Below are 16,955 nucleotides of genomic sequence, written 5' to 3' on the forward strand. Positions count from 1 at the left end.
GGGAGGGGGGGCGAGGGGCAGAGGGACGAGGGCCATGGAGGAATTTGAACACAAGGATGAGAATTTTAAAATCAAGGTGTTGCTGGACCGGGAGCCAATGTAGGTCAGTGAGCACAGGGGGTGATGGGTGGACGGGACTTGGTGCATGTTAGGAACATAGGAACAGGAGTAGGCCATTCAGCCCCTCGTGCCTGCTCTGCCATTTGATCTGTGATCTAGCTCCATATACCTGCCTTTGGCCCATATCCCTTAATACCTTTGGTTGCCAAAAAGCTATCTATCTCAGATTTAAATTTAGCAATTGAGCTAGTATCAATTGCCGTTTGCGAAAGAGAGTTCCAAACTTCTACCACCCTTTGTGTGTAGAAATGTTTTCTAATCTCACTCCTGAAAGGTCTGGCTCTAATTTTTAGACTGTGCCCCCTACTCCTAGAATCCCCAAGACCAAGTAAAGCAGCCAAAGCTGCAAAATTATAAGAACATAAGAAATAGCAGCAGGAGTAGGCCAATCGGCCCCTCGAGCCTGCTCCGCCATTCAATAAGATCATGGCTGATCTGATCCTAACCTCAAATCTAAATTCATGTCCAATTTCTTGCCCGCTCCCCGTAACCCCTAATTCCCTTTACTTCTAGGAAACTGTCTATTTCTGTTTTAAATTTATTTAATGATGTAGCTTCATGTGGCAGCAAATTCCACAGACCTACCACCCTTTGAGTGAAGAAGTTTCTCCTCATCTCAGTTTTGAAAGAGCAGCCCCTTATTCTAAGATTATGCCCCCTAGTTCTAGTTTCACCCATCCTTGGGAACATCCTTACCGCATCCACCCGATCAAGCCCCTTCACAATATCTTATATGTTTCAATAAGATCGCCTCTCATTCTTCTGAACTCCAACGAGTAGAGTCCCAATCTACTCAACCTCTCCTCATATGTCCGCCCCCTCATCCCCGAGCGAACCTTCTTTGTACTGCCTCGAGAGCAAGTATGTCTTCTTAAGTATGGGGACCAAAACTGTATGCAGTATTCCAGGTGCGGTCTCACCAATCATTCTACCCAATGGTTTTAAATATAATCATAGAATCATAGAAGTTACAACATGGAAACAGGCCCTTCGGCCCAACATGTCCATGTCGCCCAGTTTATACCACTAAGCTAGTCCCAGTTGCCTGCACTTGGCCCATATCCCTCGATACCCATCTTCCCCATGTAACTGTCCAAATGCTTTTTAAAAGACAAAATTGTACCCGCCTCTACTACTGCCTCTGGCAGCTCGTTCCAGACACTCCCCACCCTTTGAGTGAAAAAATTGCCCCTCTGGACCCTTTTGTATCTCTCCCCTCTCACCTTAAATCTATGCCCCCTCGTTATAAAAGCATTGTTTTTTCAAAAAATAAATAAACTGCCCTCCCCCCCCCACCTTCTCTTGGCCATACTTTGGCTGCTGTCAAACATAAACTCAAAAGGCCATTCCACTGCTGGGTTTGTGAGGGAGGTCACGTTGTTCCCCCGCCGCGCCCCCCCCCCCCAAAGTGGGCGTACACGGAAGTCCCGGTCGCCACGTTCGCCCCTCCCCTTAGCAACGGTGACCATGGACGCCGGCCGGGCTGAGGTTTCAAGGCTTCTTTTCCGCGGGAGAATCCAGCGTGGCTTCGGCGGTTCCAAAAAGTGTCTGCGGCGGTTTAACCATCACACAGGCGGCCGCAGAGAGAGAGGGAGGGAGAGAGGGAGGGAGGGAGGGGTGGGAGGGAGAGTTCCAGCAAAGAGGCAATCGTGGCAGCAACGTTTGAGGCCACTGAAAGCACAAGGGCTCCCGTTAACGCAGCAAAGGTGAGAGTGAAAATAAAACAGAGGGGTGGTGGGGGGTGGGGGGTGGGGGGAAAGAGTGAAACATTCAGCAAGAAAGGGGGAAATCACCCTGATTCCACCCAAATCTCGATCCCACTGATGTTGGCAGGACTGAGAAATCCAGCGCACAATGAATGATGCACTGGTTTAATTAACTTGTAAGATAGCTGCAGGAAGGAAATGTGTTGGAAAGACGCGTGAAAGAGCCCAGAACAAGTTTAGAAAGAAAATAAGATCGGATTAAAAATCCGAAATATTATCAAAACACAAGAAGAGAGAGAGTGAGAGTGAGAGAGAGAGCAGGAAAAATAAGCACATCGACTTAGTGCCATCAATGGGGAACGATTTACGCGCGTTGACTTAAGGTGGGGGGGGGGGGATAAAACGAGACTTAACCAGAATGAAACTAAAATACAAATTGTATTAACAGTAGGTGCCATGAAATCGGATCCTATGCGGTACAGAAAGTGAGCCGAGTGAGCGTCGAGGGGGTAGAGAGACTGTTTCAAGTTCGTAAATAGCAGGTGATGGTGTTTTGATTTAAAAGTTTGAAAAGTTGGTGAAAAGTTTTCAACACCGCTCGTGCGTTAACTGTTTCAACCAGAACCAGCAAGTGAATTCTAAAACGCCCATAGACTATATTAGGAACACTTTGTGGAGATAAAATAACAGGAATTATCAAATTATACTAGCCAACGATGTGATAAATAATAACCTGGAAGTGAAAGTGATACAGTGTAAAATTACAATCTCAAATTAATATGTGTAAATCATTTATTATGAATTGTAAAAGTTGCATTATTTCAGTTAAACAAACGTTTCCTTATTTAATATCCTGTGTTTGATGATCACATATTTATATATATGATAAACACACTAGCCTAGAAATTACTGTTTGCAATATAAGCATCCAGTCAGTGTGACCATAAGGCATTACTTTGCTATTTTAAGGGCTGTGTTAAGCCAATTATTTTAAATAAGTTAAAAAGATGCACAAAATCATGGAATGATACAGCACAGAAGGAGGCCATTCAGCCCATCCTGCGTGCCCCGGTTCTTTCCAAAGAGCAAATCCATTAATCCCACTCCTTCCACCTGCCTCTTGATTAACTCCAGAGTTTTTGCCACAATTCCCAGAAACCAGGTATAAATTCACTCTGTGTGAAGAAGTGCTTCCTGACATCAGCCCTGACCGCACCTTCTCCCCACCTAATGCCCACTTACCCTGCATTTGTGGTTAAATGTAAAATAGTTCTCAGGATTAACTCTTTCTATTCCACTTATCGCCTTATATACGGACCCTTCTCATTTGCCTCCTTTCACAGAAGAAGGGTCAAGTTCTTTTCTAACCTGGCCTCAGCTTTGGCCGACTCCCTCCCTCATTCAACACCTTCGAAAGACAGATTAACTGGTCATTTGTCTCATTTGCCATTGGAAATTGGACCCTGCACTTGCCTAACAGAAGTGACTGAACATCAAAAAACAATTAATTGATTGTTAAACCCTTTGGGACATCCGGAGGATGGTGCAGCCTGTTCACAGAATCGTATCGCACAGAAGGAATGTCCCTGTGCCAGCTCTTTCAAATAGCTATTAAAATAGTCCCACTCCCTGCTCTTTCCCTGACGCCCTGTAAATTTTTTCCCCTTCGAGTATTTATTCAATTCCCTTTTGAAAGTTATTATTGAATCTGCTTCCACCGCCCTTTCAGGCAGCGCATTCCAGATCATCACAACTCACTGCATAAAAAAAATTCTCCTCACCCCTTGGATCTTTTGCCAATTACCTTAAATCTGTGTCCTCTGGTTATTGACCCTCCTGCCCACTGGAAACAGTTTCTCCTTATCTATTATTAAAACCCCTCATGATTTTGAACACCTCGATTAAATCTCCCCTTAACCTTCTCTGCTCTAAGGAGAACAATCCCAGCTTCTCCAGTCTCTCCACATAACTGAAGTCCCTCATCCCTGGGACCATTCTGGGAAATCTCCTCTGCACCCTCTCCAAGGCCTTGACATCCTTCCTAAAATGCGGTGCCCAGAATTGGACACGATACTCCAGCTGAGGCCTAACCAGTGAGTTATAAAAGTTTAGCAAAACTTTCTTGCTTTTGTACTCTATGCCTCTACTTATAAAGCCCTAGATCCCAAATATTTCTTTAACAGCCTTCTCAACTTGTCCTGCCCCTTCCAGAGATTTGTGTATGTGCACCCCCAGGTCTCTGTGTTGCTGCACCCCCTTTAAAATTGTACCATTTAGTTTCTATTGCCTCTCCTCATTCCTCCTACCAAAATGTATCACTTCACGCTTCTCTGCGTTAAATTTCATCTGCCGTGTGTCTGCCCGTTTCACAGCCTGCCTATGTCCTCCTGAAGCCTGTTACTGTCCTCCTCACTGTTTACTGTGGTCGAATAGCCTGCTGACGCTGCCTGTTCAGGCTCATGCATGGGTGGCCCGATGGGGGGGTTGTCCCTGGGAATGTTGCCCCCGGGCCTGAGCCAGGGCCTTCAGAAGGTGCCAAATTGCCAAAAGAGAAACTATTTGCCAAATGGATGCCCCGTCCATAGAATGCAGGGCCCCAGTTGAGTATGATGCCCAGCGTGCCAATGCCCTGTGCCGTGTCCCTGCCGCAGCTGTGCCGTGACCGTGGACACTACTCGCAGTTCACAAGCAGCAACAGGAGGGGGCAGCAGAGCCATGTCATTGCCTGGAGCAATGTAAAAAAAGACCGACTTTCACCACCTCTGGACGTCCCAAAAGCACTTTACAGCCAATGCAGTGTAGTTACTGTTGTAATGTAGGCAACGCAGCAGCCAATTTGCGCACAGCAAGATCCCACAAACAGCAATGAGATAATGACCCAGATAATCTGTTTTTTGAGGGATAAATATTGGCCCAGGACACTGGGGAGAACTCCTCGACTCTCTCTTCGAAATAGTGGCCGTGGGATTTTTTTACCTCCACCTGAGGGCAGGCGGGGCCTCCATTTAACGCCTCATCCGAAAGACGGCACCTCCGACAGTGCGGCGCTCCCTCAGTACTGCCCCTCTGACAGTGCAGCACCTCCCTCAGTACTGCCCCTCCGACAGTGCAGCGCTCCCTCAGTACTGCCCCTCTGACAGTGCGGCACTCCCTCAGTACTGCCCCTCTGACAGTGCGGCACTCCCTCAGTACTGACCCTCCGACAGTGCAGCACCTCCCTCAGTACTGCCCCTCCAACAGTGCAGCACCTCCCTCAGTACTGACCCTCCAACAGTGCAGCACCTCCCTCAGTACTGACCCTCCGAGAGTGCAGCACTCCCTCGGTACTGCCCCTCTGACAGTGCGGCGCTCCCTCAGTACTGACCCTCCGACAGTGCAACGCTCCCTCAGTACTGCCCCTCCGACAGTGCAGCACCTCCCTCAGTACTGCCCCTCCAACAGTGCAGCGCTCCCTCAGTACTGCCCCTCCGACAGTGCAGCGCTCCCTCAGTACTGACCCTCCGACAGTGCAGCGCTCCCTCAGTACTGACCCTCCGACAGTGCAGCGCTCCCTCAGTACTGACCCTCCGACAGTGCAGCGCTCACTCAGTACTGACCCTCCAACAGTGCGGCGCTCCCTCAGTACTGCCCCTCTGACAGTGCGGCACTCCCTCAGTACTGACCCTCCGACAGTGCAGCGCTCCCTCAGTACTGACCCTCCGACAGTGCAGCGCTCCCTCAGTACTGACCCTCCGACAGTGCAGCACCTCCCTCAGTACTGCCCCTCCAACAGTGCAGCGCTCCCTCAGTACTGCCCCTCCGACAGTGCAGCGCTCCCTCAGTACTGACCCTCCGACAGTGCAGCGCTCCCTCAGTACTGACCCTCCGACAGTGCAGCGCTCCCTCAGTACTGACCCTCCGACAGTGCAGCGCTCCCTCAGTACTGACCCTCCGACAGTGCGGCGCTCCCTCAGTACTGACCCTCCGACAGTGCGGCGCTCCCTCAGTACTGACCCTCCGACAGTGCAGCGCTCCCTCAGTACTGACCCTCCGACAGTGCGGCGCTCCCTCAGTAATGACCCTCCGACAGTGCGGCGCTCCCTCAGTACTGACCCTCCGACAGTGCGGCGCTCCCTCAGTACTGACACTCCGACAGTGCAGCGCTCCCTCAGTACTGACCCTCCGACAGTGCAGCGCTCCCTCAGTACTGACCCTCCGACAGTGCAGCGCTCCCTCAGTACTGACCCTCCAACAGTGCAGCGCTCCCTCAGTACTGACCCTCCAATGACGAATCAGAGTAATTTCTAAACGGTGAGAAACTAGTAACTGTAGAGGAGCAGAGAGATTTAGTGCAGAAATCACTAAATATCAGTAGACAGGTACAAAAACCCTTCAAAAAGGCTAATGCAATGTTGGCCTTTATCTCAAGGGGGCTGGAATACAAACGGATATATAGAAAGTATACACTGGGGAACAGTGGGATATACAGAGAGTACACACTGGGGAATGGTGGGATATATAGAGAGTACACACTGGGGAACAGTGGGATATACACAGAGTACACACTGGGGAACAGTGGGATATACACAGAGTACACACTGGGGAACAGTGGGATATATAGAGAGTACACACTGGGGAGCAGTGGGATATATAGAGAGTACACACTGGGGAACAGTGGGATATATAGAGAGTACACACTGGGGAACAGTGGGATATATAGAGAGTACACACTGGGGAACAGTGGGATATTCACAGAGTACACACTGGGGAACAGTGGGATATATAGAGAGTACACACTGGGGAACAGTGGGATATACACAGAGTACACACTGGGGAACAGTGGGATATATAGAGAGTACACACTGGGGAACAGTGGGATATACACAGAGTACACACTGGGGAACAGTGGGATATACACAGAGTACACACTGGGGAACAGTGGGATATATAGAGAGTACACACTGGGGAACAGTGGGATATATAGAGAGTACACACTGGGGAACAGTGGGATATACACAGAGTACACACTGGGGAACAGTGGGATATATAGAGAGTACACACTGGGGAACAGTGGGATATACAGAGAGTACACACTGGGGAACAATGGTATATACACAGAGTACACACAGGGGAACAGTGGGATATACACAGAGTACACACTAGGGAACAGTGGGATATACACAGAGTACACACTGGGGAACAGTGGGATATACACAGAGTACACACTGGGGAACAGTGGGATATACACAGAGTACACACTAGGGAACAGTGGGATATAGAGAGTACACACTGGGGAACAGTGGGATATACACAGAGTACACACTAGGGAACAGTGGGATATACACAGAGTACACACTGGGGAACAGTGGGATATACACAGAGTACACACTGGGGAACAGTGGGATATATAGAGAGTACACACTGGGGAACAGTGGGATATATAGAGAGTACACACTGGGGAACAGTGGGATATACACAGAGTACACACTGGGGAACAGTGGGATATATAGAGAGTACACACTGGGGAACAGTGGGTTATACACAGAGTACACACTGGGGAACAGTGGGATATACACAGAGTACACACTGGGGAACAGTGGGATATACACAGAGTACACACTGGGGAACAGTGGGATATATAGAGAGTACACACTGGGGAACAGTGGGATATATAGAGAGTACACACTGGGGAACAGTGGGATATACACAGAGTACACACTGGGGAACAGTGGGATATATAGAGAGTACACACTGGGGAACAGTGGGATATATAGAGAGTGCACACTGGGGAACAGTGGGATATACACAGAGTACACACTGGGGAACAGTGGGATATATAGAGAGTACACACTGGGGAACAGTGGGATATACACAGAGTACACACTGGGGAACAGTGGGATATATAGAGAGTACACACTGGGGAACAGTGGGATATATAGAGAGTACACACTGGGGAACAGTGGGATATACACAGAGTACACACTGGGGAACAGTGGGATATATAGAGAGTACACACTGGGGAACAGTGGGATATACACAGAGTACACACTGGGGAACAGTGGGATATACACAGAGTACACACTGGGGAACAGTGGGATATACACAGAGTACACACTGGGGAACAGTGGGATATACACAGAGTACACACTGGGGAACAGTGGGATATACACAGAGTACACACTGGGGAACAGTGGGATATACACAGAGTACACACTGGGGAACAGTGGGATATACACAGAGTACACACTGGGGAACAGTGGGATATACACAGAGTACACACTGGAACCATCCTAATGAACCACGATGGTCTTTTGTGATATTTCACCTTCCCGTGTTGCTATGGAAGCCTTCACCATAACGAATAATTTGCCTGCAGGTTGGCCTGTGTTTACTCTCGTCGTTTTGACACTGAGTGTTACAAGAGCTCACCCGTTCTTCCTCCGTGCAGCGCTCTGGTCATTCACCTCCTCTGCCATGTCAGGCGCAGGGTTTGAACCTGTGGCGTTCCAGCTCGGCCGTGCCATGAAGACCAGGCCGGCCATTCTGCGGAGCTCGGTCAAAGCTGCGGTCACCGACATCAAGCAGGTACAGCGCTGAATTATCAAAAATAAATAACTGCTCTTTTCCTTTATTAAAGGGCCAGAGGCAGAGGGAATTTTTTTTTTTAACGCAGCGAGTTGTTCTGATCTGGAACGCGCTGCCTGAAAGGGCGGTGGAAGCAGATTCAATAATAACTTTCAAAAGGGAATTGGGTAAATACTCGAAGGGGAAAAATTTGCAGGGCTACGGGGGAAAGAGCAGGGGGGGAGTGGGACTAATTGGATATCTGGTAAACTGAGAGGAGGGTAGTACCGGACTTCAGGAGGGTATAGACAGACTGGTGAAATGGGCCAACGCAGGGCAGATGCAATTTAATGTGGATAAATGTGAAGTGACGCACTTTGGGAGGGACAACATGGAGAGGCATTATAATCTGAATGATACCATTTTGAGGGAGGTGCGAGAGCAGAGGGACCGAGGGGCATATTCACAAATCTTTGTAGGTGGCAGGGCAACTTGTTAAGGAGGTTGAGAAAGCGTCTGGGGTACTTGGCTTTGCAAAAAGGGGCATTGAATACAAAAGCAAGGAAGTCATGGTAAACCTTTACAAATCACTGGTCAGGCCTCAGCTGGAGTATTGTGTCCAATTCTGGGCTCCGCACTTTAGGAAGGATGTCAAGGCCTTGGAGAGGGTGCGGAGGAGATTTACCAGAATGGTCCCAGGGATGAGGGACTTCAGATATGTGGGGAGACTGGAGAAGCTGGGATTGTTCTCCTTAGAGCAGAGAAGGTTAAGGGGAGATTTAATCGAGGTGTTCAAAATCATGAGGGGTTTTGATGGTGTAAATAAGGAGAAACTGTTTCCAGTGGCGGGAGGGTCGGTAACCAGAGGACACAGATTTAAGGTAATTGGCAAAAGAACCAGAGGGGAGATGGGGAGAATTTTTTTTACGCAGCGAGTTGTTCTGATCTGGAATGCGCTGCCTGAAAGGGCGGTGGAAGCAGATTCAATAATAACTTTCAAAAGGGAATTGGACATGAGGAGGATTAATTTGCACGGTTATGGGGAAAAAGCTGGGGAGTGGGAATAATGGGACAGCTCTTTCAAAGAGCCGGCACAGGCTCGACGGGCCGAATGGCCTCCTTCTGTGCTGGAAGATTCTATCTCTTTCAAAGAGTGCGGTGCCTCCGCGGAATTGGACACAATGCTCCAGCTGAGGCCCAACCAGTGATTTACAAAGTGGGAGGAGCTGTAAGGAGAGGAGCAGAGAGTTTAAACTCTACAGTCTAGAGAAAGAGTGGTGAAAGGAGGTCCTTGTGGGGGTGCAGAGGATCAAATATTGAATGCTATCGATAAGTTAATCCCAGGATATTACTTCAGCTTCAGTTGGGACAGTAGGACAAGGGGAGAGAACTAGGAACACTTCTTCCCACAAAGACTGATTAATACCTGGAGTGGCCTCAGGGAGGGGGTGAAGGCAGAAAACCCGAGAATCCTTTGAGAGGCAGATAGACACTGTGATTGGTGGACCTGTGGGTGCCTATTTAAAATTCTCATCCTCGTTTTCAAATCCCTCTATGGCCCTCGCCCCCCTCCCTATCTCTGTAACCTCCTCCGGCCCCTACAACCCTCCGAGATCTCTGCGCTCCTCCAATTCTGGCCTCTCGCTCATCCCCCCGATTCCCATCGCTCCACCATTGGCGGCCGTGCCTTCAGCTGCCTGGGCCCTGAGCTCTGGAATTCCCTCCCTAAACCTCTCCGCCTCTCTCTCCTCCTTTAAGACGCTCCTTAAAACCTACCTCTTTGACCAAGCTTTTGGTCACCTGTCCTAATATCTCCTTATGTGGCTCAGTGTTAAATTTTTGTCTGATAATCGCTCCTGTGAAGCGCCTTGGGGACGTTTTACTACGTTAAAGGCGCTATATAAATGCAAGTTGTTGTTGTTGTATGGGAGGATGAGCTAGATGGGCCCAATGGCCTCGCTCACCTGTTCTGTTCTTTGCATTCTTTCCGCAGGGGTCACAAGGAACCATCGAAAGGAAATCAGTGAAAAGTTCTACATCACATGAAAGTTTGTTGTAGAAACTTGGCTTGTATTCCCTCGAGTACAGAAGATTGAGGGTGAACTGATTGAGGTGTTTAAAATGATTAAAGGATTCAATAGGGTCGATAGGGAGAAACTATTTCCTCCGGTGGGGGAATCAAGAACGAGGGGACACAATCTTAACTTTGGAGCCGGGCCGCTCAGGAGTGAGATCGGGAAGCATTTTTTCCGCACAAAGGGGAGTGGAAATCTGGAACTCTCCCCCCCCCCCCCAAAAAGGCTGTGGACGCTGGGGGTCAGTTTGAGTTTTCAAGACTGAGATCGATAGATTTTTGTTGGGTAAGGGTATCGAGGGATGTGGAGCAAAGGCGGGTAAATGGAGCTGAGGTGCAGATAAGCCGTGATCTGATTGAATGGAAGAACAGGCCCGAGGGGCTGAATGGCCTCTTCCTGTTCCTATGCAACAGGCCCGAGGGGCTGAATGGCCTCCTCCTGTTCCTGTGTAACAGGTCCGAGGGGCTGAATGGGCCTCCTCCTGTTCCTTATGTCCCTATGAAAGGGACTGTAAACATTAACCCCGCAAAGTGTTCGCCACAGCGAAGATTTGACGTCCCGGAGGGGACGCCAGTTCAAATGAGAAAGTTTAGGGGTCAGGAAGCAATTCTGGGGGAAACCTTTTCGCCCGAAGACCATCAAGTTACCAGAGAAGGACGTTGAAGCAGCCAGTGGTAACGGGGTCGGGGCAATTGGACGAGTGTCCGCAGAGGGGGGAGAGGTCTGAGGGATGTGGGGAGGAGGGAGTAGTCGGGCTGGAGGCCCATTGGAAAGGGGCAGGTTTGTTGGCGAGTCCTGATACCAAAAATCTTTGTGTTCTTACGGTGACCTGCACTTCTGTTTTTTTTGACGCAGACTGCACTGCTTGAAAATGTGAGCCTGTCGAAGAGGCCCATCGTTCACCCGCAAGGCCCGGCTTCAAAGAGAACGACCTGTGGAGATATTACAAACGTGAGCACTACCCGTACGCTGTGAAGGATGAATTGTTTCCTCTCTTAGAATCTCCCCTCCTCCCCTCCCCACCCCACCCCACCCCTCCCCTCCCAAGTCCAGCCCCATTCTGCAAGATTTAACCTTGCTTTTTGCTGCCCTCTCTCCTTGTTCCAACTCGCGATCCCACAGGACCTGCCGATCTCCCTCAATCTCCTTCCTTGTTTCCGACACTCTTCAAGCTCTTAACACCCCGATGGCTGGTATTGCCCGATGGTTGCCGCTCCCCCGCCTCACCTTCTCTCTCCTACCCCCTTCAACATTTGGCGGATGTCCTGGACTGTGGTCCTCGGGACATCATCCGGCTCCCCGAAGAAGCATGAAGTCGCCAAACTCTCTGGCTTATTCGTAGAGCCCACGGTGCCCGAGGAGAGGGGACCGTTAACAATATCAGCTAACGCGGGGGCCAGGAAGGGAAGTTGGGAGGTCAGCAGTTTGGTGGCAATAGGGTCGAGGGAGCGGGAGGTGGGTCTCATGGCCAAGTTGTGCTCGGAGAGGGCACGAGGGGAGATAGCAGAGGGAAACTAGAGGGTTCGGGGCTCGGGCAGGGTCAAGTCTCGAGGTCACACGGTCGAGCTCCGGGTCATAGGAAGCAGGCACTTACGGACGGAAGCATGAACTTTGGCATCGAGCACAAATGGAGGTGATCAGGATAGAGTCTGAATGGGAAGCCACGAGGTCGACTTTACGCTGTAATTCCCAGAGCAGCCTCAGCATCCAGTTAAACCCCTTGTCAACCTTTCAGTGACGACCCGTTCTCCGTCATCGTTCACCTGGATAAATACCTCGGGAAGTGCGAGTAAACCATTGCAGCAAGTGCCACGCGGTGAGGTCGATGCCAGGAGAGGCTCGGTGGCTGTCTGGCAGTTAGGTCGTGCTTGGTGGTGGTTATTTGACCGGGTGTGTGTGTCAACGAGGCTTTAATTTGTTTAAAGGACGATAACCACAACACCACGAAAGCACCGCGGAAACAGCCAATGAGATTCATGCGAGAGGCCGAGGTCACGGGAAACGCCAGCGCGGACTCGCTGAAGTAAGTCCCCTTCACCAAACTAACTCAGTCCATTGTCCAGCCCTCGTGTTAACCTGTGCCGGTCGATGTAAGGAACTGTCAAGGTGCCAAGATTGTTTCTGCTCAGTGGCACGATCGAGCACTCCCAGCACGGGTTAGATACAGAGTAAAGCTCCCTCTACACTGTCCCATCAAACACTCCCAGGGCAGGTACAGCACGGGTTAGATACAGAGTAAAGCTCCCTCTACACTGTCCCATCAAACACTCCCAGGGCAGGTACAGCATGGGTTAGATACAAAGTAAAGCTCCCTCGACACTGTCCCATCAAACACTCCCAGGGCAGGTACAGGGTTCGATACAGAGTAAAGCTCCCTCTACACTGTCCCATCAAACACTCCCAGGGCAGGTACAGGGTTAGATACAGAGTAAAGCTCCCCCTACACTGTCCCATCAAACACTCCCAGGGCAGGTACAGGGTTAGATACAGAGTAAAGCTCCCCCTACACTGTCCCATCAAACACTCCCTGGGCAGGTACAGGGTTAGATACAGAGTAAAGCTCCCCCTACACTGTCCCATCAAACACTCCCAGGGCAGGTACAGGGTTAGATACAGAGTAAAGCTCCCTCTACACTGTCCCATCAAACACTCCCAGGGCAGGTACAGCACGGCTTAGATACAGAGTAAAGCTCCCTCTACACTGTCCCATCAAACACTCCCAGGGCAGGTACAGCACGGCTTAGATACAGAGTAAAGCTCCCTCTACACTGTCCCATCAAACACTCCCAGGGCAGGTACAGGGTTAGATACAGAGTAAAGCTCCCTCTACACTGTCCCATCAAACACTCCCAGGGCAGGTACAGGGTTAGATACAGAGTAAAGCTCCCTCTACACTGTCCCATCAAACACTCCCAGGGCAGGTACAGGGTTAGATACAGAGTAAAGCTCCCTCTACACTGTCCCATCAAACACTCTCAGGGCAGGTACAGCACGGGTTAGATACAGAGTAAAGCTCCCTCTACACTGTCCCATCAAACACTCCCAGCCCCAGTCCCAGAAGGAGTCGTGGTGGATGCCGGAGCGGGAATGGGCGGGAGAGGGCCCCTAGCGTTAAATTACGAGGACAGGTTGCACAGACTGGGCTTGTATTCCCTCGAGTGTAGAAGATTAAGGGGTGATCTAATCGAGGGGTTTGAGATGATTAAAGGATTTGATAGGGTCGATAGAGAGAAACTATTTCCTCTGGTGGGGGGAGTCCAGAACAAGGGGGCAGAACCTTAAAATTAGAGCCAGGCCGTTCAGGGGTGATGTCAGGAAGCACTTCTTCACACAAAGGGGAGTGGGAATCTGGAACTCTCTCCCCCCAATAAGCTGGTGAGGCTGGGGGTCAATTGGAGCTTTCAAGACTGAGATTGATAGATTTTTGTTGGGTGAGGGGATTAAGGGTTACAGAACCAAGGCGGGTAAATGGAGTTAAGATACAGATCAGCCATGATCTAATTGAATGGCAGATCAGGCTTGAGGGGCTGAATGGCCTCCTCCTGTTTCTATGTAACAGGCTCGAGGGGCTGAATGGCCTCCTCCTTTTCCTGTGTGACAAGCGCGAGGGGCCGAATGGCCTCCTCCTATTCGTGTGTACAGGCTCGAGGGGCTGAATGGCCTCCTCCTGTTCCTGTGTAACAGGCTCGAGGGGCTGAATGGCCTCCCCCTGTTCCTGTGTAAGGACCCCTCCCACGCCCATCTCTAAAACACACAAATATCCACCAATTGTTTTTCTTCCAGCTGCTTCCTGCAGGAGGGCGGCTCGATTGTAGGGACAGAAGCGGTGGGAGAGACGCAATCACCGGAGAGCGAGACGGTGTCACAGGACCGCGGTCAGTCGGAGGAACCTGTGGTAAATAGCGGTGACCGTACTGTACCGGGCAGTAACTAATATTGTGACGTGTCCAGTTATTAGAATATTTCATTGTATATATTTGGTGAATATTCACATAAGAGCCAAAGAAATAGGAGCAGGAGTCGGCCATTCGGCCCCTCGAGCCTGCTCCGCCATTCAATCAGATCATGGCTGATCTTCGACCTCAACTCCACTTTCCCGCCCGATCCCCATATCCCTTGATTCCCCTAGAGTCCAAAAATCTATCTATCCCAGTCTGTCAGCAAGAGGGACCTGATCCCTGGGAATGGAAAAATCTCCATTTTAGGCACCGATGTCAGTGTAAAACACTGGGAGTGTTTGATGGGACAGTGTAGAGGGAGCTTTACTCTGTATCTAACCCTGTACCTGACCCTGGGAGTGTTTGATGGGACAGTGTAGAGGGAGCTTTACTCTGTATCTAACCCTGTACCTGCCCTGGGAGTGTTTGATGGGACAGTGTAGAGGGAGCTTTACTCTGTATCTAACCCTGTACCTGCCCTGGGAGTGTTTGATGGGACAGTGTAGAGGGAGCTTTACTCTGTATCTAACCCGTGCTGTACCTGCCCTGGGAGTGTTTGATGGGACAGTGTAGAGGGAGCTTTACTCTGTATCGAACCCGAGCTGTACCTGCCCTGGGAGTGTTTGATGGGACAGTGTAGAGGGAGCTTTACTCTGTATCTAACCCTGTACCTGCCCCTGGGAGTGTTTGATGGGACAGTGTAGAGGGAGCTTTACTCTGTATCTAACCCGTGCTGTACCTGCCCTGGGAGTGTTTGATGGGACAGTGTAGAGGGAGCTTTACTCTGTATCTAACCCGTGCTGTACCTGCCCTGGGAGTGTTTGATGGGACAGTGTAGAGGGAGCTTTACTCTGTATCTAACCCTGTACCTGCCCTGGGAGTGTTTGATGGGACAGTGTAGAGGGAGCTTTACTCTGTATCTAACCCTGTACCTGCCCTGGGAGTGTTTGATGGGACAGTGTAGAGGGAGCTTTACTCTGTATCTAACCCTGTACCTGCCCTGGGAGTGTTTGATGGGACAGTGTAGAGGGAGCTTTACTCTGTATCTAACCCTGTACCTGCCCTGGGAGTGTTTGATGGGACAGTGTAGAGGGAGCTTTACTCTGTATCTAACCCGTGCTGTACCTGCCCTGGGAGTGTTTGATGGGACAGTGTAGAGGGAGCTTTACTCTGTATCTAACCCGTGCTGTACCTGCCCTGGGAGTGTTTGATGCTGTCACTGAGTTATCAAAGTTGGAAATTGTCCTGTGCCACAGCGCGATGAAATCTCTCACTTTTTTGTGGAGTTCAGAAATTATAAACTATATAAGCTTCATTATTGTGTACTATAATGGCATCCGAATTTACACATTGTGTTGTCTGCTATTCTCTGTAATATATTCTGTAAAGTATAAACGGGGCCTGTGATCCTCTGTAAGTCACATCAATGAAAATGATAATGCTTTTCTCTGAAGCTGTATTCTCCTCACGATGCTTCCGATAACCTGGCTCCTCACACCCTCCGCACCCTCCCTACACCCTCCTCACTCTCCCCGCACCCTCCTCACTCTCCCCACACCCTCCGCACTCTCCTCACACCCTCCGCACTCTCCCCACACCCTCCGCACTCTCCCCACACCCTCCGCACTCTCCCTACACCCTCCGCACTCTCCCCACACCCTCCGCACTCTCCCCACACCCTCCGCACTCTCCCCACACCCTCCCCACTCTCCTCACACCCTCCGCACTCTCCTCACACCCTCCGCACTCTCCCTACACCCTCCGCACTCTCCCCACACCCTCCGCACTCTCCTCACACCCTCCCCACACCCTCCGCACTCTCCCTACACCCTCCGCACTCTCCCTACACCCTCCGCACTCTCCTCACACCCTCCCCACACCCTCCGCACTCTCCCTACACCCTCCGCACTCTCCTCACACCCTCCCCACACCCTCCGCACCCTCCCCACACCCTCCGCACTCTCCCCACACCCTCCGCACTCTCCCCACACCCTCCGCACTCTCCCTACACCCTCCGCACTCTCCTCACACCCTCCCCACACCCTCCGCACTCTCCCCACACCCTCCGCACTCTCCCCACACCCTCCGCACTCTCCCCACACCCTCCTCACTCTCCCCACACCCTCCGCACTCTTCCCACACCCTCCTCACTCTCCTCACACCCTCCGCACTCTCCCCACACCCTCCGCACCCTCCCCACACCCTCCGCACTCTCCCTACACCCTCCGCACTCTCCCCACACCCTCCGCACTCTCCTCACACCCTCCCCACACCCTCCGCACTCTCCCCACACCCTCCGCACTCTCCTCACACCCTCCGCACTCTCCCCACACCCTCCGCACTCTCCCCACACCCTCCGCACTCTCCCCACACCCTCCGCACTCTCCTCACACCCTCCGCACTCTCCTCACACCCTCCGCACTCTCCTCACACCCTCCGCACTCTCCCCACACCCTCCGCACTCTCCTCACACCCTCCGCACTCTCCCCTCACCCTCCCCACACCCTCCGCACTCTCCCCACACCCTCCGCACTCTCCCCACACCCTCCGCACTCTCCTCACACCCTCCCCAC

At 51.1% G+C, this 16,955-nt stretch overlaps 1 protein-coding gene across 3 annotated transcripts in view; it reads left to right on the forward strand.

Annotated features, from left to right (window-relative positions):
* Positions 1–16,955, forward strand: part of LOC137302543 (G2/mitotic-specific cyclin-B3-like) — a 60,819-nt gene that overhangs the window by 15,654 nt on the left and 28,210 nt on the right. For all 3 annotated transcript variants that reach the window (XM_067972285.1, XM_067972287.1, XM_067972286.1), the window contains exons 2-6: positions 2,275–2,368; positions 8,182–8,390; positions 11,300–11,395; positions 12,370–12,467; positions 14,228–14,339. In XM_067972285.1, coding sequence (XP_067828386.1) covers positions 8,280–8,390; positions 11,300–11,395; positions 12,370–12,467; positions 14,228–14,339 — 417 coding nt within the window. In that variant the 5' untranslated portion in view covers positions 2,275–2,368; positions 8,182–8,279. The remainder of the gene's footprint in view (positions 1–2,274; positions 2,369–8,181; positions 8,391–11,299; positions 11,396–12,369; positions 12,468–14,227; positions 14,340–16,955) is intronic.

The sequence above is a fragment of the Heptranchias perlo genome, chromosome 35, assembly GCF_035084215.1.
Source record: "Heptranchias perlo isolate sHepPer1 chromosome 35, sHepPer1.hap1, whole genome shotgun sequence".
Classification (NCBI taxonomy): Eukaryota; Metazoa; Chordata; class Chondrichthyes; order Hexanchiformes; family Hexanchidae; genus Heptranchias; species Heptranchias perlo.